Here is a 22,923-nt window from a genome sequence, read left to right on the forward strand (position 1 = left end):
ATTCAGTTCCTTCAGGTTGTAGAATAGAGATTCCCATTCCCTTGTTAGCTACTGGCCTGGGGTTATTCCCAGCTCCTAGAGGCCACTCTCCGGTTCCTTCAAACTTGGCTCCCTCCCTCTCCTTGTGCTTCAAATCTGTTTTGCTCCTCTGCCAGGGAAAATGTTCCACTTTTAAAGGGCACATGATCAGATTAAGCCAATTTAGATCATCACACCTCTTTGCCACACAATATAACATAATTATTTGGGCTATCTTAAAATTTTTCCTATCACAACACCTTTACTACTAAATTTTTGGAAATTATAAATATAATGTGCTTTGATAATTCAGACTGGAAAAGCACTTTAAAACATCATTAAGAAAAACAATTTTATACATCTAAAGATGAATATAAAATGATTATATAAGATACACAGAAATTATTGTAATAAGTCACAGATATAAGTTTATATAGTTTGATTATTCTCCCTAAGTGAACTATAGTAAAAAATATATCCACATAGTCATTCAAGGATTCAAAATGATTTACAATTATTTCTTGAATGTCAGAATATTCTTGGCATGGGGAATAAAAGAATGAATTTGTTAAAATCTCTGGAAAGCAGCTGCTGCCCAATGGCAAGAAACAAGGGAAAAAATGGGAAGCAACTATTAACGGGTACAACATTTCTTTTACAGGATCACGACAATGTTATAAAAGTATGGTTATAGTTGCACAATTCTGTTGTTGTTTTTTTTTTTTAATTTGACAGACAGTGAGAGAGAGACAAAGGTCCTCCTTCCACTGGTTCACCCCACAAATGGCCGCCACGGCCGGCACCATGCCGATCCGAAGCCAGGGGCTTCTTCCTTGTCTCCTACGCGGGTGCAGGCACCCAAGCACTTGGGCCATCCTCCACTGCCTTCCCGGGCCACAGCAGAGAGCTGGACTGGAAGAGGAGCAGCCGGGACCAGAACCCAGCGTCCATATGGGATGCCGGCACCCACGGCGCCGGCCCCCACAATTCTGTTTTTAAAAAACTACTGGTGGCTGGTGCCACGGCTCAATAGGCTAATCCTCCACCTGCGGTGCCAGCACACTGGGTTCTAGTCCCGGTCAGGGCGCCAGATTCTGTCCCGGATGCTCCTCTTCTGGTCCAGCTCTGCTGTGGCCCGGGAGTGCAGTGGAGGATGGCCCAAGTGCTTGGGCCCTGCACCCACATGGGAGACCAGTAGAAGCACCTGGCTCCTGGCTTTGGATAGGTGCGGTGTGCTGGCCACAGCAGCCATTGGGGGGTGAACCAATGGAAAAGGAAGACCTTTTTCTCTCTCTCTCACTGTCCACTCTGCCTGTCAAAAAAAAAAAACCTACTGGCCAACATAGACCAATGAGAACAGACAGTCCAGAAATTAATCTATGTACATACCACTGACAGATTTTTCACAAATGTGCCAAGAACATATGTTGGATAAAGGACAGACTTTTCAATAAATGGTGCTGGCAAAACTGATGTAGATGATGATATACTGAAGAACAAAATTAGATCCCTAACTTTTACCATATACAAAAACCAACTCAAGATGGATCAAAGACCTAAATATAAGATCTAAAACTATGAAACTGTTAGGGAAAAAAATGAGAAACATATCAAAATATTGGTGTAGTCAATAACTTTTTGGATAAGACCCCAAAGGCACAGGTAACAAAAATAAACTAGACAAATGGGAATATGTTACACTCAAAAGCTTCTGTGCAGCAAGGAAATAATCAAGAGAGTGAAGAGACATTTGACAGAATGAGAGAAAATATCTGCAAGCTTTCAAACTGACAAAGGATTAATATCCAAAATATATCAAGAACTCAAAAAACAACAAATCTAGTTAAGAAATGGCAAAGGATCTGAAAAGACAATTCTCAAAAGAAACACAAATGGCCAACAGATAAATGAAAAAATGCTCAGTATCACTAGCCATCAGGGAAATGCAAATCAAAACCACAATGAGGTATCAACTTATCTTTTAGCATTTGTTTCTGTCTTTTTGATAATAGTCATTCTGACAAAGATATGGAGAAAGAGAACTCATACACTGCTTTTGATAACGTAAAGTTAGTACAACCACTATGGAAAACAGCATAGAGATTTCTTTAAAACCAAGAACTAAAACTGCCATTCAATCCGGCAATCCCACTACTGGATATATTCCCAAAATACATAAAATCACTATACCAAAGAGATACTTGCTCTATGATGTTTATTGCAGCACTGTTCACAATAGCCAAGATACAAAACCAACCAAGGTGTCATCATCAGATGGATGGATAAAGAAAATGTGATATACACAACAGGACACTATTCATAACAATGAAATCCTGCCAAACAACAAAATGGATGAACTATAGGACATTATGTTAAGTGAAGTCAGACACAGAAAGACAAATATTCCATATTCTCCCTCATATGTGGGAGCTAAAACAAACAAAAAACTTCAATAGGAACATGAAATGGTGATTACTAGAGGGTAGGAAAATGAACGGGATAGGAGTTTGGATTGAAAAATAGGGAAGTCAGATGTGGTTTATGGATTGTGACAAACATACTAATATAAGATGTTAACAACAGGGAAAGCTGGGTGTGGGATGTATAGGAACTCTGTGTAACTCTACAATATTTTTTTTCTTTTTTTTTCTTTTTTTTTTTTATTAAACTTTTATTTAATGAATATAAATTTCCAAAGTACAGCTCATGGGTTACAATGGCTTCCCCCTCCCAAAACTTCCTCCCACCCACAACCCTCCCCTTTCCCGCTCCCTCTCCCCTTCCAATCACATCATGATTCATTTTCAATTCTCTTTATATACAAAAGATCAGTTTAGTATAAATTAGGTAACGATTTCAACAGTTTGCCCCCATATAGCAACACAAAGTGAAAAAAAAATACTGTTGGAGTACTAGTTATAGCATTAAATAAGAGTGTACAGCACATTAAAGGCAGAGATCCTACATAATATTTTTTTTAAAAAATTAATTAATTTTCTATGCCATTTCCAATTTAACACCAGGTTTTTTAAAAAAAAAATACAATATTTTTTTAAAATATAAAACTATTCTGAAACAAACGTTAAAAAAACACTGAATTAGGAACTTAAATTAGTAAAACTTACGGTGAATATTTCATAACTCAGTGAAGCTATTAAAATTGAAAGTGAGGGGCCAGCACTGTGGCGTAGCAGGTGAAGCTGCCACCTACAGTGCCAGCATCCCATTTGGGTGCCGGTTCAAGTCCCAGCTGCTCCACTTCGGATCCAGCTCTCTGCTATGGCCTGGGAAAGCAGTAGAAGATGGCCTAATCCTTGGGCCCCTGCACCTGCATAGGAGACCTGGAGGAAGCTCCTGGCTCCCGGTTCCTGGCTTTGGATCAGCACAGCTCTAGCCATTGCAGAGTGAACCAGCGGATGGAAGACCTATCTCTCTCTCTCTCTCTGCCTCTGCCTCTGCCTCTCTGTAACTCTGCCTTTCAAATAAATAAATCTTTAAAAAATTGAAAGTGAAAAAACAAAATCGAAAAAATTCCCAGACCTCCTGGACTGTACATTCTAGAATAGTGATGATGTTCAACAATTCCTGCAATGATAGAAATGTTCTATATATTTACTATTCCATATGGTAGCCACAGGGCACACATGGCTATTGAGTACTTGAAATGTGGCCATTGCAACAAAGGAACTAAATTGCTTTAATTTAATTTTAATTAATTTTTAAAACCACAAGTGACTAGCAATTTGCCACATTCAACAACACAGTTCTAACTGGATGGAAGACAACACAATTAGCAAATAAATGTGGCACATATAAAGTGACTACACATCTCTGTGATTAATATCTTCAGAAACATGATAGAGGTATGTATATAAGTAAATATGTACAGCTATACATTGTGTCTACATATACCTACATGTAACACAAGTATCCATATTATTTGAACAATTAATAAGCAGCAAAAAATTGTTCTTTCATAATCCTATGCTTTTTGGAAAAATAAATTTAAAACACTACTTTGAGGATAATTCCATCTGTTGAAAAAAAGATTTTTTAATTGTACATAGTGACCATTAATTGGGTTTCTTTCTTATAGAAAAATGACTATTTTGAGATATGAAATAAATGCAAATTCTGTAAAAGCTATCCCTCCCCCTACCTAGAAAAAAATCACATAAGCAATATTTTGCAAATAAATGACGATTCATTCACAGCCCATCTGTGAACCTGATATTTTAAACTTCTATTATAATATGTGTTAAAATAGCCAATAAACTTATAGATAATATATATATATTACAGTCAGAGAGTTAGATACATATAACTGCATCATAAATTCAGAAGTCTATACATTACTATTGTTATCTTTGCACACTGAAAAACATACCCATTCATATTAACTTGTAAAGGACAAATAAGAACTTTGTAGAACAATATTTTTTTTACTAAAAAATGAAAAAGATATAACTGAAAAAAAGAAACAAAGAGCTACAAGAATCTCAGCTTGGTGGCTTAGTGGGCATGTTACTCAACCTCCCTAAGTCCCAGTTTCCTTGTGTGTAAAACAGTGGCAGTAATAGTACTCACTTCATAAGGCTGCATTAAAAATGTAAAGAGATAAAATGTATAAAGCTTTCAATAAAGCATCAAAGCAAATAAATGTAATATGGTTCTTGGCATTTTGACAAAAATATATCTGAAACATACATCAATTTCACACCACAACTCATGCTCCTAAGTAATCCCTTTGCTCTTTAAAAATCAAGATTATGAGTTTAAGGAGAAACTTCTCATTGAAGAGTAAAAGATAGGTTAGTATTGGAAAAAAAGTCACACAAAACTGGGCAATGAATCTGTCATATAGTAGCTATTAGACTTTGCATAAATAATTTTTAATTGTTCATACTCTATCTCCACTGTAAAATGAGAATAACAATACGTACCTCAAAGCATTTTCATCAGCACTAAAAAAGGCAATATATGTAAAATGTATTTCAATCGCATCATGTCTTCTCTAAACTCATAATTTGTTTTGAAATAGTACTATACTACTTACATGAAATAGCTACAATAATAAATTCTGTTTTCTAGCAAAAAATTCTCATTATTAGTATAATTATACCATCAAAAAAGTATTAAAGAAGCCTGGCATTGAAATTAATACATTGGGGTCAGTGTTGTGGTGTAGCAAGTAAAGCTACTAACTGCAGCATGGATGCCTGGGCACTGGTTCAAGTTCCAGCTGCTCCACTTCCTATCCAGCTCCTTGCTAATGTGCCTGAGAAGGCTGCAGAAGCCCCTGCACCTCCCTGGGAGACCTGGATGAAGTTCATGGCTCCTGGCTTCAGACTGATCTAACCCTGGTAGTTGTGGCCATTTGGGGAGTGAACTAGCAGATGAACGTTCTCTCTGTCTCTCCTTCTCTCTGTAACTCTAATTTTCAAATAAATAAATAAAATTTAAAAATAATAATTAATACATCAAGGGGGCTGGCATTGTGGCACAGCAGGTTAAGCTGCTGCCTGCAATACTAGTATTCCATATGTGCATCAGTTGGAGTCCCAGCTGCTCCATTTCTGATCCAGCTCCCTGCTAATGTACCTGGGAAATCAGCAGAAGACGACACAACTGCTTTGGGCCCTGCCACCCATGTAGGAGATGAGGCTGAGTTTCCAGCTGCTGGTTTGGGCCTGGCTATTGTGGTCATCTGGTCAGTGAAACAGTGAATGAAGATCTCTCCCTCTGTCTTCCTCTGCCTTTCAAGTAAGTAAATCTATTTTAAAAAGAATTTAAAACATGTACATAAAAGTTTATTGCAGCACTATTTGAAGCAGTTACAAGGTGGAAACAACTTAAATGTCCAACAACTGTTAAATGGAATAACAAAATGTGGTATTATCCTAATAACAGAATATTACTCAGCAATGAAAAACAATGAGGTACTGATATATGCTACAACATGAATGAAACATGAAAACATGATTGAAAGAGGTCAGTGAACAAAGACCACTTATTGAATGGTTCTATCATAATATGAAATTCCATTATTGGCAAACTCTGAAACAGAAAGTAAACAGTCATTTGGCTAGATTACCCGGGTTGGTGGATGAGGAGCATGGAGAATAACTGCTAACAACTCAATAAAGCTGTAAATTTTTTTTCAGTTTGATAAGGAGCACGTAACTGACACAGCAGTTAAGAGACTGCTTGATTAAAATGCCTGGGTTCCAGTCCTGCCTCCACTCTCAATTCTAGCTTCCTGCTAATTCATACCCATAGGGCAATAAGTGAAGGCACAAGCAGTTGAGTCCCTGTCACCCATGTGGGAGACCAGATTGAACTCCCAACTTTTGGATTCAGCTTGGCCCAACCCACTTTTTTTGAGCATTTTGGGAGTATACTAGTGAATGGCAGATGTCTTTTTGTCTTTCTGCCTCTGAAATAAATAAAATAAATGAAGAAAAAAAAAGTAAGTGGGCTAGGTCATATATACTAAAACAAGATGAACTGAATTCTTTCTAGGACATAATCTATAAATAGGAACCAGAATCTCAGGCACAACTTGAACATGTGCCCCAAAGCATGTATTGGAAACTTAATCTCCAAACCAACAGTGTTGGGAGTTGGGACTTATTAGACATGATTTATGCCATGTGAGTTCAGCCCTCAAGAAGGGATTAATGCCCTGACTGAGGGGGTGAGTTTTTCATAAAACTGTGAGTTCAGCATGACAATGCCCCCCACTTTGTCCTCCCACCAAAGAATCAAAGTACTTGCCAGATGCCAACCCTTCAATCCTATACTTCCCAACCTCTAGAATCATCAACAAATAAACTTCTGCTCATTAAAAATAAGCCAGTCTCAGGTATTCTATTACAGCAATACAAAAAGTCTAAGATAGTCTCATACAAAATAGTAAAATAACCAGTATATAATCCAAAATTACTTGTCATACCAAAAAACAATAAAATCAATTCGCTTGAGAAAAGATAAATGTCAGATAACATCAATGAAGTGAATCTGATAATATTCTTAAAGCAGCTATCAGAAAAAATGTCCAGGAGCAGTTGCTGTGGCAAAAAGAATGTCTCAGTGAAAATCAGGAAGTGAGTGAATGAATGAAAATGAAAACACACTATCAAAATATGAGACACTGGCCGGCACCGCGGCTCAACAGGCTAATCCTCCGCCTGCAGCGCCGGCACACCGGGTTCTAGTCCCGGTCGGGCTGCCGGATTCTGTCCTGGTTGCCCCTCTTCCAGTCCAGCTCTCTGCTGTGGCCCGGGAGTGCAGTGGAGGATGGCCCAAGTGCTTGGGCCCTGCACCCCATGGGAGACGAGGAGAAGCACCTGGCTTCTGCCTTAGAATCAGCACGGTGCGCCAGCCACAGCAAGCCGGCTGCGGCGACCATTGGAGGGTGAACCAATGGCAAAAGGAAGACCTGTCTCTCTGTCTCTCTCTCTCACTGTCCACTCTGCCTGTCAAAAAAAAAAAAAAAAGAGAGAGAGAGAGAGAGAGCTAAAGCAGTGCCTAAAAGAACATGTACGGTATTAAAATGGTTTTATTGGGGGCCGGCACTGTGGCATAATGGGTAAAGCTGCTGCCTGCAGTGCCAGCATCCTATATGGATGCCGGTTCAAGTCCTGGCTGCACCACTTCAGATCCAGCTCCCTGCTATGGCCTGGGAAACCAGTAGAAGATGGCCCAAGTCCTTGGGTCCCTGCACCCACATGGGAGTCCCGGAAGAAGCTCCTGGCTCCTGGCTTTGGATCGGCTCAGCTCTGGCCATTGCAGCCATTTGGAGAGTGAACCAGAGGATGGAAGACCTTTCTCTCCCTCTCTCTCTATACCTCTCTAATTCTTTCAAATACATAAAATCAATTAAACAAATCTTTTCAAATCTAATCAATATAGAAAAAGGAAAACATCATTTCATATATGGTTTATCTCAGAAATGTAAGGTTGATTTAATATTCAAAACTCTAGTAGTTATTTATTACATTATCACAATAATATCAAAACTAAAAAGAAAAATTATATATAATGTTAACTCTATTCAATATCCATCACTGATAAAAACACTTATCAAACTAGGTGCAGAAGGGGATTTTCTCACTATAATTAAAAGCAGCTACAAAAACTTATAGATAACATCCTACCTGATGATTAAAGACTGCACATTTTCCTCCTAAATTAACAACAAAACATTGACTACTCTTATTAACTCTACTCATCACTTTAATGGATAGTCTAACAAACAAAATAAGACATAAGAGGTATTCAGATTAAAAAGAGAGTAAAGTTATTTTATGTGCAGAAATGATTATCTACATAGAAAATCTTAAGAAATCTATAACATCTATAACTAATAGGTAAAGTTGGCAAGATTGCAGGATAGTTTTATGTCTACATAACAGCAACAATGCAAAATCAAAACTTAAAAACTATCACAATGGCAGGCGCCGCGGCTCACTAGGCTAATCCTCCGCCTTGCAGCGCCGGCACACCGGGTTCTAGTCTCGGTCCGGGCACCGATCCTGTCCCGGTTGCCCCTCTTCCAGGCCAGCTCTCTGCTGTGGCCAGGGAGTGCAGTGGAGGATGGCCCAAGTGCTTGGGCCCTGCACCCCACGGGAGACCAGGATAAGCACCTGGCTCCTGCCATCGGATCAGTGCAGTGCGCTGGCCGCAGCGCGCCTACCGCGGCGGCCATTGGAGGGTGAACCAACAGCAAAAAGGAAGACCTCTCTCTCTGTCTCTCTCTCACTGTCCACTCTGCCTGTCAAAAAAAAAATAATAATAAAAGGAAAAAAAGAAAAAAAACTATCACAATAACATCAAAAAATACTAAGTACTTAGTGAAAATATGACAAGATCTGCCCATTGAAAATTTTAAAATACTGAGAGATTAAATAAGATGTAAATAAATGGTAAAATATGCCATGTCTTTGATATATAAGGAAACTCAATACTGATTAAGTGTTAATTTTTCCTAAATTAATCCATAAAGATATCCTAAACAAAATTCCAACAGGACATTTATGGAAACTGACATGCTGATTCCAAAATTCATACAGAATTATAAAAGATCTAGACTAGTCAAAATGTTTGAAGGAAAAAAAGTGAAGGATTTAACATTTTTGAATTCAAAATGTATAAAGCTGTAATAATCAAGACACTGTTGCACTGACAAAAGAGATCAGAAAATCAAAATAAAGTACAGGAATAGGCATGAAAATAAAAACTGGTTTCAACCAAATTAAAAAACCACTTTAGCATATAAAGGACAGTCTTTCCAACAACAGTGCTGGAAAAATTCAATATTGATAAACAAAAAAAAAAAGAAAAAAAAAGAACATAGACTCCATACTCCCCTTTCCATATATGAAAATTAACTCAAAATGGATCTAAAATCTAAATGTAAAATGTAAAAATACAAAACTTCTAGAGAAAAGAAGTTTTTCATCAACTTGGTTTAGGCAAAGATTTCTTAGAGGCTACCCATAAAGAAAAATCTATAAAAGAAAAAGGGGCCGGCATCATGGTATAGCAGGTGGAAACTGGTTCAAGTCCTGGTTGGAGTCCTGGCTGTTCCACTTCCGATCCAGCTCCCTGTTAACAGACCTAGGAAAGCAGCGGAAAATGGCCCAACTCCCTGGGCCATTTTTTTTTTTTTTTTTAAAGTTATATTGAGTTTTTATTGGTGATTCTAATATATGTGTTTTTAACAGTTAAAGTATAATAGGTGAATTTAACATATTAAAAGAGTTCTATAGCATCTGTTCAGAAAAGATTATATACTATACAAACTATTTAAGTCATACAAAACCATTTTTCAGTGTCTTTTCAACTGAGAAGAATCCTATTCAGCACGCTTCTCCTCCTGAGGTGGTTCATACTGAGCAAGCTTTGTTTTCAGTTTTTTATTTTCTTCTACAATAGCTTCATATTTTTCTTTCATTTCTGCCAATTCTAGGCGAAGCAGCTCTATTTCTGGATTTTCTGGGGTAGCAGCTCCTAAGTGATGCTTTAAAAAGTCCAAAGCACTATTAGGTTTCTCTGGTTCTTCATATAAGGCTACCAACACCTTGGTCAGCGTGTCCAGCACCCCCGACTTCTCCAAGTACCTCCGGAACTGCTCGCGCTTCGAGTCGGCGGCTTTGTAATGGGCCATAGTGACAGCGGCAGCGGCGTCGCTGGCGCCGGAGACCGTGGCTGGCTTTTTTTTTTTTGCTTTTAGAACTGGTTATTTTATTTTTCTTTCTGTGGCAAGACTGTCATGGAGCCTGGATATTTCAGGTTCATACGCATCCATGACCAGCGTTCCACTGTGGTCAAAAAAATTTAGCAATGGATTTGGTGAACTCAGCTTCTCGTTGCTGCTTTGTTCTTCCACTGATGAAAGTCAGCTTCAGGGTATATTTGTCATCGAACCTTTTGAGACTGGAGGACAGCTGCCAAATATCATCAGGATCCATTCCTGTAGGATCTTTCCTGTGGGCCACGAGGAAGATGCTCTTCTCCTTATATGAGGTATAAATGGTGAGAATCCCCATCATCACAAAATAGGATATGACGCACAAAGCCAAAACAGGCTTGGACTCTGGAAAAGGGTGCATGTAATCCCAGATCAAAGCCACTATGGCAAAGAAACAGGAGATGGTACAGATGGTGAGGCGGCCGTCAATTAAACCAAAATTCTCCACATACTTGTATTTTTCCAGAAGTACCTTTTTGGCAGAATCATCCAGAGAGTTTTTCACAGCTGATCCATCCCACTTATCAATTTTTACAGGCTTATCATCAATCTTCCACTTATCCAATAAGCCGCTGCGGCTACTGCTTGTCCCGCCGCTGGGGCCACCGCAAGCTCCACCACCACCTCCGCCGCCACCGCTTCTCCCGCCCTGTGCATCCGCCGCAGCCATCTTGTCTTGTCTTGTCCCACCCATGTGGGAGACCCAGAAGAATCTCCTGACTCCTGGCTTCAGCTGGGCCCTGCTCTAGCTGTTGTGGCCACTTGAGGAGTTAACCAGTAGATGGAAGATTTCCCTCAGTCTCTCCATTTCTTTGTAAGGGTGCCTTTCAAATAAGTAAATAAATCTTTTTAAAAAGATATATTGTAACTCAACAAATTTAAAACTTTTGTTGTTTGAAGAACACTGTCAAAGAGAATGAAACAATAAGCCCCAGTGTGGCAGAAAATATTTCCGCCAGCACAGCACCGTGGCTCACTTGGCTAAACCTCTGCCTGTGGCTCCGGCACCCTGGGGTTCTAGTCCTGGTTGGGGCGCCGGATTCTGTCCAGGTTGCTCCTCTTCCAGTCCAGCTCTCTGCTGTGGCCCAGGAAGGTAGTAGAGGATGGCCCAAATAGCTTGGGCCCTCCACCTGCATGGGAGACCAGGAGGAAGCACCTGGCTCCTGGCTTCGGATGGGCACAGTGCACCGGCTGTAGCGGCCATTTGGGATGAACCAATGGAAGGAAGACCACTCTCTCACTGTCTAACTCTGCCTGTCAAAAAAAAATTTCCAAATTATGTTTCTGGTTAGAATTCAGAAAACATTTTTTTTTTAAAAATCACAAAAACCGGGGGAGGCACCTGGCTCCTGGCTTCAGATTGGCACAGCGCACTGGCTGTAGTGGCCATTTGGGGGGCGGTGAACCATTGGAAAGGAAAACCTTTCTCTCTATCTCTCTCTCTAACTCTGCTTATCAAAAAAAAAAAAAAAAAAAAAAGAATCACAAAAACCAACACCACAAAAATGTTTTAATGTGCAAAAACTCTGAACAGATATCTCACTAAAGAAGATATACAGATGGCAAGCAAGCACATGCTCAACATCATTAGTTATTATGGAAACGCAAATTAAAGCTCAAAGACATTTTACTCACTTATTAGAATCATTAAAAATTTAAAAGACTAACCATGTCAAGTACTGGTGAGGCTATGAATTAGCTAGAACATTCACACATTTGCTGGTAGGAACATAATGATACAATTAGTTTGAAAAAGTTTGTCAATTTCTTTAAAAAGTCAAACACTTATCTATCATATAACTCAGCCAATTGCACTCTATGTCCACACTAAGACTTCGACATAAAAGTTCACAGCAGTTTTATAAAGAATAGCCAAAACTGGTAAACAATCCAAATGTCCACTGGCAGCTGTATGGATAAACAAATTGTGGTGTATCCACATAATGGGTTACTATTCAGAAATTAAAAGTTCTGATACACCATTAATGAATCTCAAAATAAATATGCTGTGTGAAAGAAGCCAGACAAAAAGTTGTATAGAATGAATGACTGCACTTAGATAAAAAATGTAGAAAATACCAGCAAATCTACAGTGAAGAGAAAACTGATCAGTAGCTGCCCAGGGACAGAGAGAGAAAGCGAGAAGGAAAGAGAATAATTAAAAACTTTCATATGTAATTAATATTTTTATGATCTTAATTGTAGTGATACTTTCAGAGGTATATACCAAAGACAAAACATATCACACTGTAATTTGCAATAAATAAATTATACCTTTTAAATTGCATAGTTCATTGTATGTCAATTACACCTCAATAATGCTCTTTAAAATAAAGGAAAAAAATCACAATTAAATAATTCATCAAAGTTCTAAGAAGGAAAAATGTGCTGTAACAGTATACAATAGGGGAGTTGCTGCTGCAGCATAGTGGGTAAAGCTGCTGTCTGTGGCACCAGCATCCCATATGGGTACTCGTTCGAGTCCTAACTGCTCCACTCCTGATCCAGCTCCCTGCTAATGTGCCTGGGAAAGCCACAGAGAATGGCCCAAGTGCTTGGGCTACTGCACCCATGCAGGAGACCTGTTAGAAGCTCCTAGCTTCAGCCTGGCCCAGCTCCAGCTGTTGTGGCCATTTGGAGAGTGAACCAGTAGATGGAAGCTCTGGCTGAATCTCCATTTCTCTATAACTTCCTTTCAAATAAGCAAATAAATCTTTAAAAAAAAAAAAAAAGAGTATAAATACAGTCAAGAAGGGATAACTTAGACCGAATTATCAGAAAAGCCTCCTTTAAGATGGGAGAGGGAATGGAAGGTAGGATGGGAGCGGGGTGGAGAACATGGGGGAAAGAACCACTGTAAAGTTGTATCTATGTAAAAACGCATTCATTAAATAAAATTTAATCAATTAATTAAAAAAAGAAAAATCTCCTTTAGAAACCAATATTTAAGCTTAGAAGGATGATCAGAAATTATCCCAGCAAAGACCAGATAGGAGAGAGGATTAATAAAAGAGGCAAAATATTCTGATGCCAAAAGGAATATATGTGTCACTTTCAAGAATTTTAAAAGTCCAACTTATTTTATTTATCTGAGAGGTAGAGTTACAGACAGTGAGAGGGAGACACTCCCCAAATGGCCACATGGGCGGAGCTGAGCCAATCTGAAGCTAAGGAGCCAGGAGCTTCCTCCAGGTCTCCCACACGGTGCAGCAGCCCAAGCGCTTGGGTCATACACTGCTTTCCCAGGCCATAACAGAAAGTCAGACTGGAAGTAGAACAGCAGGGACTAGAACTGGGGCCCATATGGGATGCCAGCGCCGCAAGCAGAGGATTAACCTACTAAGCCACAGCACTAGCCCAGAGACATCCATTCTTAAAAAACATGGTACTGGGACCGGCATTGTGGCACAGCAGGCATCCCGTATGAGTACCAGTTTGAGTCCCTACTACTCCACTTCCCATCCAGCTTCCTGCTGAAGCGCCTGGGAAAGCAGTAGAAGATGACCCAAGTCCTTGGGGCACTGCACACACTTTGGAGACCTGGAGGAAGCTCCTGACTCCTGGCTTCAGATCAGCCCAGCTCTGGCCATCGCAGCCACTTGGGGAGTGAATCATCAGATGGAAGATTCCCTCTCTCCCTCTGCCTCTCTGTAACTCTGCATTTCAAATAAATAAATAAATCTTTAAAAAAAATCATGCTACTAAAATGAGCCTTATCAATGTAGGATCTTAGAAACAGTCATTCTAAATTGTTGTGAATTCCTACTATATGAGTATGTATCTTAATAACGTAAAAAGAATCCATAGCTATAAGTTACTCATTACATTGCAATCTTTGAAATAAAGAAGACTTAGGGACAAAGAGCATTCAATTTAACTTTACAGTTTGATAGTTTCCCTGCAATTAATGAAAAGGATTCCAAATACATACATATATATGTGCATATATTTCTAAAAAGTAGCTTAAGAAAAATATTTACACAATCCTGCAACTTTTTATTTATAACAGCAACCTAATTCCTGAAATTATATCTTCACTTTGTTGTCACCAGAGTACTTCCATGATAAATGCATGAAATTCAGCACCCACATTCAACTAACCTAAAAAGTTATCCATATACACTAAATAAAAGTCAACTGATGAATTTTGGAAAAGATTCAAAAACAAGTCTACATTTACAAATAATTCACAATATAGTAAGATATTTCACAACCTTAGAGCATTAATTCAGGTTATGTCTCCCTAAGAGAAATTAGAAGTCAAAGGTTCAAAGCCATAGTAACAAGAAACCATTCAAGTCTGAACATTAAAAGAAAAAGTTCATACACACAAACCAGTTACTCTATGTAAGTAGTTCTTAAGAACTAGCTTCCAGAAGAGAATGTCATTCACTCAAATAGATTATAGCAAAACGTTCTCTATTCTAACACTGTATTAAACTATCCAAAATAAATACAATTTGAATTAGTCTATTATAACCTTGATTACTATATTTGCAGTTGGCACTGTCCTCTCTGATTCTCAGTCCCGAGTTCTTTAGTCTAGCTTGAGCTGAAGATCAATGTATGGTTTGTTTTACCTGTATGAGGAATAGCTTGTAATTCTGAGTGTTTTATTCTTATCAAATGGAAACAGAAGACTGGAATCAATGCTAAGAGAACTGAAGTACACTTTTGGTACCATATTTGCTTCTGCAGTTCTTCCCCCACCATCAATCTTCCATTCTAAAGAAGCATTTGAAGAATACTTTTATTCCCTAGTGGAACCCCTATAGTAGAAAAAAGGTAAGTTACCATGGAACCAACCAATTAATTTTGACACCTGCTTACCAAGATTGATCAATCATTTTTGATGTCTGTTTGTAAGACTGCTATCCTGCAGTTTGGTAAAAGATTTTCAAGATAATTAGTGAAGTGAGAATTTCTAAAGTCTTTCCTACTGTGTTATTACTTCTAACACAGGGTAAAACAAGCCACCATCTTCAAATAAACCCTTCACAGCTTAGCATGCACTTTACCAGTAAGAATTCTTTCCTTCTAAGTATGATTCTTCTTCTTAATATTAAATACCACTGTGCCCCTAAAAAAATCTATAACAAAACATATATAGTTGTACCAGCTATATTTACTCTAATTAATAGTCTGTATTCCACAGAGAATTGAAAAAGCATTTACCAAAAGAGTATAATGAATCATAGAAATAACAACTCCCAAGGAAATGAATACCCAATGATGATTAGTTCAGGATTTATTATTAAACTATATCTACATTAAAACCTAGTCTTTAACTCACTAATGTGTGTTGTTTATGAACACCATTGCTCATTGTTATTTAAGCTACTTCTAACTTGATCTGTGGTCTTTCTTACTAACTGGACAACATCTGCTAGTGAGGTCACAGGCTGCTGATGCAGCTAATTAAGAAGCTCCACTACTACAAAGTGTAGATGGTCCATGAGCTTCCTAGGAGTACAGCAGTTTCGTCTGTTTTAGACAAATGGAGCAAATCCATCCACACAAAATTCAGTATCCTTAAATTTTGTATGAATCATGCAATCTTCCTATTTACGTATATAATGATGTGAAACACACATGTAGCTTTTTTCACTGCTGGCTGCCACTTCATATGTTTTAAGTTTCTTGCTAGGTTAAGAAGCCAGAGAGTACTCTCACAGCAAAAGTTTAAAAACATTTATGTAAAAAAAAAAAAAACAAAGGGAGGATACTAACAAGCACAATCCAATTAAGATCTCTTTTCTTGCCTTAAAACACTTTTTAAGCATTAATTAGCATCTCTTCAAATTAAAAAAAAAAATTTAAATTTCAGAAGTAGTTAAAGCATGAACTCTGGAAATATTTCAACCTATTGCTACAAATAAGTTTCAATAAAAGTAGAGATTAATTCCAAAAACCTGCTATGACTCAAACAATACAATTTACCTAAAATTTTAAAGTTCCATTTTACAGATATATTTTTACATTGAGTTTTACCCACACCACTGTAACCAGCAGGAGTAAAACACAAAAAAAAAAGTTTTGAAAGAATTATGCTGTGTAAAATTCCGAGAAAATTGTCCTACAATATACTGGTAAGGTAAACCATATTCTCACTTTGCCTTAAAGTCCAAGAGACATCTCACTTCGATTTTGCTATCATCCTGACAATATAATGAGCTGGTGCAACTTCAGAGCCACAAACCCGCCAGCACACTTGATATTGAGAATCTAGAGGACTAAGAAGCTAACTTTCCTAAGGACTTGTCTGCAAGTTGTCAGAAAGCAACAACTTCCTACTGGCCTCAACCATCTTATTTGCTGTTCCCCCATGCATACCCATTTCTTTTTATATCAGGTTGGAATCTAACAAACATCAACCAACAGGGAGAAAAGTATCTTCACTTGGTCCAGCAAATCCCTTAGCACCTCCAGCATCAGAAAAACCGAAGTAAGGCTTCCACACAATAGCTAATTGTTAGAAACATCCACTGTCTTCACCACATAAGAAAGTCCAGGCATGTCATCCTTTTCATCCAACCCATGGTCATCCAGTTCAGTCTCAATTTAATATTGCCCTAGCAAGTGCAACATAACATAATCACTACAAGTACACACTTTGGAGTAAAGCTGGCTGATCTGGAATCCCACAGCCGTCCCTACTGGGTAACTCTGGACGTTACTCCAATGCTTCGCCTCAATTTCCCTCTGTAAATCCCATAGGATAATTCTAGTAAGTCGCAGAGTTGTTCTGAGGAACAAATGCGATAATCCAGGTAAAGCGCTTAGAACAGCGTCTGGCACAGAGCAAGATGATCATAAACGCTAGTACTACGATCACTGTGCTTACAAACGTACCAGATTCTTAGCTAGCACTGGTCACCTCTGGGAGCAGCAGGATGGGGGTAGAGGGAGGTCCTAACTTCCAGCCCTGACACCTCCGCATCTGAACTGTTCACGGTGCGCATGTATTTTTTGAGCAGTCTGCATGATTTCTGATTCTAATACAAGGTCCTAACGAAATGGTGCCCGGCACTGTAACTGATGGGAAAACGCTGCGGCCGAGCAGGCGATCGGAAGTGGCTGCGGACATCTAGGACGCTAGCAAAAGGCTTCGCTCTCCAAGTCGCTCAGCGACCGACCGGTGCGGTCCGAGGGCGCAGCGCGGACCCCCACCCCGCGGCCCCAGCACCCTGGTTCACTCCCCCTCCCGGGGACCCGAGGCCACGACCCAGACGGGACAGGGCTGCCGTGCAAGGTCCGGCGAAGGCACTTACTTGAACCTGCCCTGGCAGTGCTGGCACTGGTCCCCCACCCAGCCCGGGTCGCAGAGGCAGGTGGAGTTGACACAGCGGCCCGAGAAGCAGGAGCCGGTCCTCTCGCACGGCTTGGACTGGGACACCTGCGCGTAGAGCGCCAGGTAGAGGAAGCCATAGCAGAGCAGCCAGCTGTTCCCGTCCAGCAGCCAGGAGGAGGCGCCCCCGCCGCCGCTCCCGCCGCCGCTGCCGCCGCCGCCCCCGCCGCCCGCCGGCCGAGCCCTCCACAGCCCCGGGGCCGCCGGCTGCGAGGGGCCAGCGCGGGCCCGGACCCCCGGCTCCATCTTCCCCAGCGCCCCCGCCGCTGCCTGGGATGCTGAGGGGGGATTCCGGCCGGAGAAGAGCTCGCTGCCGCCGCCGCCGCTCCTCCTCACCGGCGCCTGCCCCAGTCCCGCTCCCCGGTCAGCGGGGACAGATCCCAAGCGCCGTCGCCTCCGCTCGGCTGCCCCCGGTCGCCCTCAGGCATCGCCGCCCGGTCTCCTGACCTTGTCCTCGGCAGGCTCACCTCACAGCGGAGGCGCCCCTGAGCCGGCCCGAGGCGGGGAGCGAGAGGCGCAGCCTGCGCCCCGGCGCTCGGGAGAGGACCTGACGGGAGGGGGAGGCGGCGCGCGCGGCCCCGCCTCGCCCGCGGCCCGCGCCAACTGCGCCTCAGCTCCGAGCGCCGCGCGCAGCGCGCGGGGAAGGCGGGGGCCGCGCGGGAGCCCCGAGCTGGGCGCGCCCAACGCGGGCCGAGGGGGACGTGGAGCGGCGGTCAGCCTCGCGCTGCGTGCCAGGCGGCCAGCGGCACCCCAACATCCATCTTCCCTCCTGCGCCGCTCGGCGGCACCGGGGCTGCGGCGGGCGGTGCGCGGGGCCGGCCCCCCCACACTCGCTCCCCCCCCCACCTCAGCCCCGTGGTCTCGCCCCGCCCCTGACAGGGACCGGGGACTCCCCCCACCGCGCGCGCGCCCACTCGAGCTGAGGGGAGCCTGGCCCCCAGGTGCGGCCCGCGTGTCCGTGCCCGCCGTGCCCTTCCCCAGGCGCGCGGGGCGCCCCGCCCCACGGGCCTCGGAGCCCCCCACGAACAGGGTAGAGCCGGGCTTCGCGGCTTGGGCGGAAAAGAAGCCCTTCCCGTCCGCTGTCTGCAGCTGCAAAAGTGCAGCGCTCTTAGCCCAGCGCTTCCCCAACCCCCTTCCTCCTATTTTTTTTTTTTTTTTCTTAAAAGAGAAAAACTCCAACTACACACAAAGAGCTGAGCATGTGCAGCAAGCAAAAGTCTTAAAGGCACCGCAGTCCAACCGCGCTGTGGGTCCGCAAGGACAGGGAGGGGCGCGGAGCCGTTTCCGCCCAGGGACCCCTCGGAGGGGGTGTCATTTCGTCCACGGAAAAAGGACCCTCGCCCCCCAGCAAAGAACTGTGGGGTCCTGAGTGACCCACACTTCGCCCGCTGCCGACACGGCCTCGGAACCCCGCGTCTGTCCTTTTCTGCGTGTCAGGGTTTCCTCCTCCATCTGGGACAATATTCTGCCTTGAAAAATATTGCAACATCGGGCTTTTTTTTTTTTTTTTCCAGAAAAGCAGAAATGATGCCCAGAAAAGAGCTGTTTTCCTTCCTCAGCGGCAGTCCTTCCTTTAGATGATTTTCCAAGATTTGATGGCATGTGCTGAAATTTTTGCTTTGTACTTTTGTGCCTTCTCTAAACAGGCGTCGTAAGTGAACCCTCGAGAAAGGAAACCGAACCCAAATTGCAGCCATGTATCCCCGAGATACCGCAGCGTTGCTGGAGCCCCACCAACGAAGAGCAGGCAGTGGGAAAAAGAATTTGGAATCTACCGAAGGCATTTCTGACAGCAAGAGAAAAGTTTTAGTTGTAACCACACAGCCGTGATATTCTTGTGAAATGCAATTCCTGTTTATTTGAGGGCATGATGTGTTCACATCATCTCTTTTAATCTCTGTTATCCCCACTTTGCAGATGAAATCCTCCATTAACCCCATTTCGCAGATGAGGAAAGAGATTTAAAACATTGGTCGATGGCAGCTTAGGAGTAAGTGAGGAACAGAGATCTAAACACAAGAGCTCTGACACCCATGCTCTCTCCACTGTTTATCAGGCTGCATCCATTAGTGGATGCTTTGTTTTCCTTCAGTGAGTAAAACATAAGTGTTGGCTTGGTTTGCAAATACTTGAGCAGTGACTTAAAGAGGAAAGCAAGGGAAGTCCAAAAGAAGATGGCTCCTTCACAATTACAAAAAGAAAACGGGAAACCGTGATTCTCACTGGTTGAACGAATCATAATTTCCACCTGATATCAGTACCAGCAGTGTCATCATCAAACCTGACATTAGGACTGCCCGCTTCTTCCTCTCACACATTTTCCACATCCAGGTGCCCCTTAGAGACTCCTTGAGATGGAGCTGTCCGCAAAAACCAGTCCAAAGGAAGATACTGTTCTGGATCACGCCTCTTCATTTCCTTGGCTATGAAATCAAGAATTCTTTTTAATATCATCCATCCACGAACAATCTCTGCCGCTTTTCCATTCTTCTTCCACCAGCCGAAGTTTAGAGCCAGGCACATCTTTCTCACATCTAATGCAGAGTTGCTTTCAGACATGTGGAAAGCAGCCAAGCTCTGAAAACCAGCAGTGAGTGTGAAGGTGATTCAAAGAGTGCTCTAGAGTCCCTTCAACGAGAGAGATCATAGCTCAGCCACATACTGGCTGCAGCCTATACTTGAGCAAAGGGTTTGCTCATTAAAAATACATATCTTTTAATCATCTAACCACTATAATCAGCTGAACACTTTTACCTTACCGGGAAGAACTTGCAGCCCTAGAGGTCTCCTCTCAACACTGCCTTTAGAATCAAGCTGAATATATTAAATTTATATCAAATTATTCTAAGGATCTCACAGAATTTCCACTTCCTCTATATTGTATTTTTTTCAAACTTTTTCTGTCAACATTTACTATGTAACTATTAAGAATTTAAGCAAGAGAAAACAGATGAATAAGGCCTAATTTCTATCCCTGGTAAGTTCACCTTCTGTCAGACTCAATAAATTGTGAGTTCCTTATACAGGTGAGTGTCATATAATATAGATACAGAAAACTCCAATGATTGAAGATGGACGCATAGAAGTCAATGACAAAACTTGGCTAGAATTTTGACTGATGTTTTAGTGTCTTCTGTGATCAAGAAATTTTAAAACTCCAACATGATGTTATCTTTTTTTCCTAAAGAAGTAGAGTCAGCATCTTAGCAGTGCTATTCGACACTAAAATAATTCATGGTATTGGTAATTGCAGTCATAAATCTAGCAGAAAGGTGAAAAATTACTCCAATGTAGAAGTAGGGGGAAAGGCAGCTTTATGGAAGTGGGATGAAACTGTAGAGAAACATCTATTAAAATCTCTCCAAGGGGAAACATAAGAAAAGTTTATGTTTTTTCCAAAGTTAGCCTTGTATCAAAAACTTCCATTATTTTGGGGCATGTGCTTCATTTCAGTTCACACTTCTTAACAATGGTATTAAAACATGATGGACAAAAATTCACATTACCAAATTGAAGGAAATTCACTTAATTTTTTTTAAAGGATAGGATCTTTTGATTGCTGCTCATAAAGTAAAAGAGCCTATTTGGACTAATGAACCAAAGCAGACCCTTCTCAGTTGCTTGATTGAAAAATGATCTCTGCTCTGGTTATTGTTCACCATTTGGCTCCCATGAGGCTTCTGAGAGCAGGCAAGATAATAAGAGCTGCAGAGAGCCTAGCCCCAAGAGCCAGCAATGCATTTATTCAAAGGGACCCATAGTGCAAATGGGACAGTGTTTTTAAGACACTAATAGGACACAAATGATCTGTGAGGTTATACAGTAAAGAAAAAAATGAAGTTTAAGTCTGCAAAAAGAAATGATATTAAAAATGTTTACATGGCTATGACCTGAAACCCTACCCTCTCCCCAACCAAAATCTAATTAATATTCTGCTTTCCTTTGGATTCATTCTTTTCTTCTATCAGTTTCTCTTACTGTCACACTTGCAAACACACATAAACTCTGTGCCTTTTGCCAATTTTTAACACATTCCAAACATATTGTTATAAGTAAATCCAAGGAAATTAATCCAAAATTCTGGATTCACTATGCTGGGCTAATACATATTTTAATGGAAAATAAAATGAGCATCCTTAAACGTTTCATCCTAAAAATTCAAAATTGTTACCAAAAAATATTTATTACTAGCAGTCAATTGCAGAAATTTGTCCTTTTGTGAAATTTAATTCAATAAAAATATGAGCTGGGTCTTCCTATTTAAAATACTGGATTGAATTTGCACATGTGCCTCAGTTCTCTCTACATACTCTGCCTACCTAGGGGGAGGTTGTTGGGGTTTTTTTATATATAACTTTTTAGAAGTATAAACCCACAATAACAAAACCAGAAAAGAATGAACTTGTAGAGAAGTGAGCATGCATTGGGAACTGTCAATGAAAGAGGACAGCAAATGGAGAAGTGATAACTGAAACACACCTGCCTGTAGGGCTGAGACAGCAAAGGAGAATCCTGCTTCTGCTGAAGGGCCTGGGAAAGCCTTGAGATCAGAAGTAAGGGTTACTGTGGACAGCTGAGGTGGGGCTCTAGGATAAAAACAAGGGGGATGGCTGAAGGCTGAGTAAGGTTCCAGAGTCCCCTGCCTCACCCCAAGCAGCTAAAGACATCCCAAACCCACCCATCAAGAGGTTTAACTTCTTGAGAAACTGATTCAGAGGCTCCTAACTTAGGACATCAGGCATAATAATAGAAGGAGGGAGTGAAGTACACAGCTGAAAATGGACTGAGTACAAATCTATGTACTGAATAACAAAATATTCCTGCTGTCTTTTCCTACACCCACAACCAACTGCATAATCCCCATGCAGAAAACTGAAGGACACTTATTTGCAGAGTTGAGTATCCAAGACAAAGAAGGCTATCATCTGAAATCACCCATCCAGATGACATGCCAGCCTCGATCATCCTGAAGCCTGCTAGTCAATAAGATTTCCTGGGGGCCAGCATTGTGGCATAGTCAGTAAAGCTACCACCCACAACACCGGCACCCCATGAGCGCCAGTTTCTGTCTTGGCTGCTCCACTTCTGATCCAGCTCCCTTCTAATGGCCTGGGAAAATCCTCTTAAATATGGACAATAAAATTTCACTGGACATAAAAGATAGTAACAAAAATAAACAGAGAAAACGAAATTAGAGGAAACAAATTCAAGTGATATGGAAAGAATTCACAATTGTAAAACAAGAACTGGATATTCTTTTTAAAACATAAAGGGATAAACAGAGAATACAAAGACAGAACAA

General features: G+C 41.3%; 3 protein-coding genes across 6 annotated transcripts in view; all 3 read right to left on the reverse strand.

Annotated features, from left to right (window-relative positions):
- The window catches only part of ATRNL1 (attractin like 1), a 792,651-nt gene extending 774,784 nt beyond the window's left edge, over positions 1-17,867 (reverse strand). For all 4 annotated transcript variants that reach the window (XM_062214395.1, XM_062214397.1, XM_062214398.1 and 1 more), the window contains exon 1: positions 17,545-17,867. In XM_062214395.1, the coding sequence (XP_062070379.1) occupies positions 17,545-17,867 (323 nt within the window). The remainder of the gene's footprint in view (positions 1-17,544) is intronic.
- Positions 9,702-10,251, reverse strand: LOC133775736 (c-Myc-binding protein). Its single transcript, XM_062214232.1, has one exon. The coding sequence runs from the start codon at positions 10,187-10,189 to the stop codon at positions 9,878-9,880; it is 312 nt and encodes a 103-aa protein (XP_062070216.1). The 5' UTR covers positions 10,190-10,251; the 3' UTR covers positions 9,702-9,877.
- LOC133775735 (signal peptidase complex subunit 2-like) lies at positions 10,262-10,944 on the reverse strand. The gene has a single exon (XM_062214231.1). The coding sequence runs from the start codon at positions 10,941-10,943 to the stop codon at positions 10,350-10,352; it is 594 nt and encodes a 197-aa protein (XP_062070215.1). The 5' UTR covers position 10,944; the 3' UTR covers positions 10,262-10,349.
- Positions 17,868-22,923: the final 5,056 nt, after the last annotated feature.

The sequence above is a fragment of the Lepus europaeus genome, chromosome 17, assembly GCF_033115175.1.
Source record: "Lepus europaeus isolate LE1 chromosome 17, mLepTim1.pri, whole genome shotgun sequence".
Taxonomy (NCBI): domain Eukaryota; kingdom Metazoa; phylum Chordata; class Mammalia; order Lagomorpha; family Leporidae; genus Lepus; species Lepus europaeus.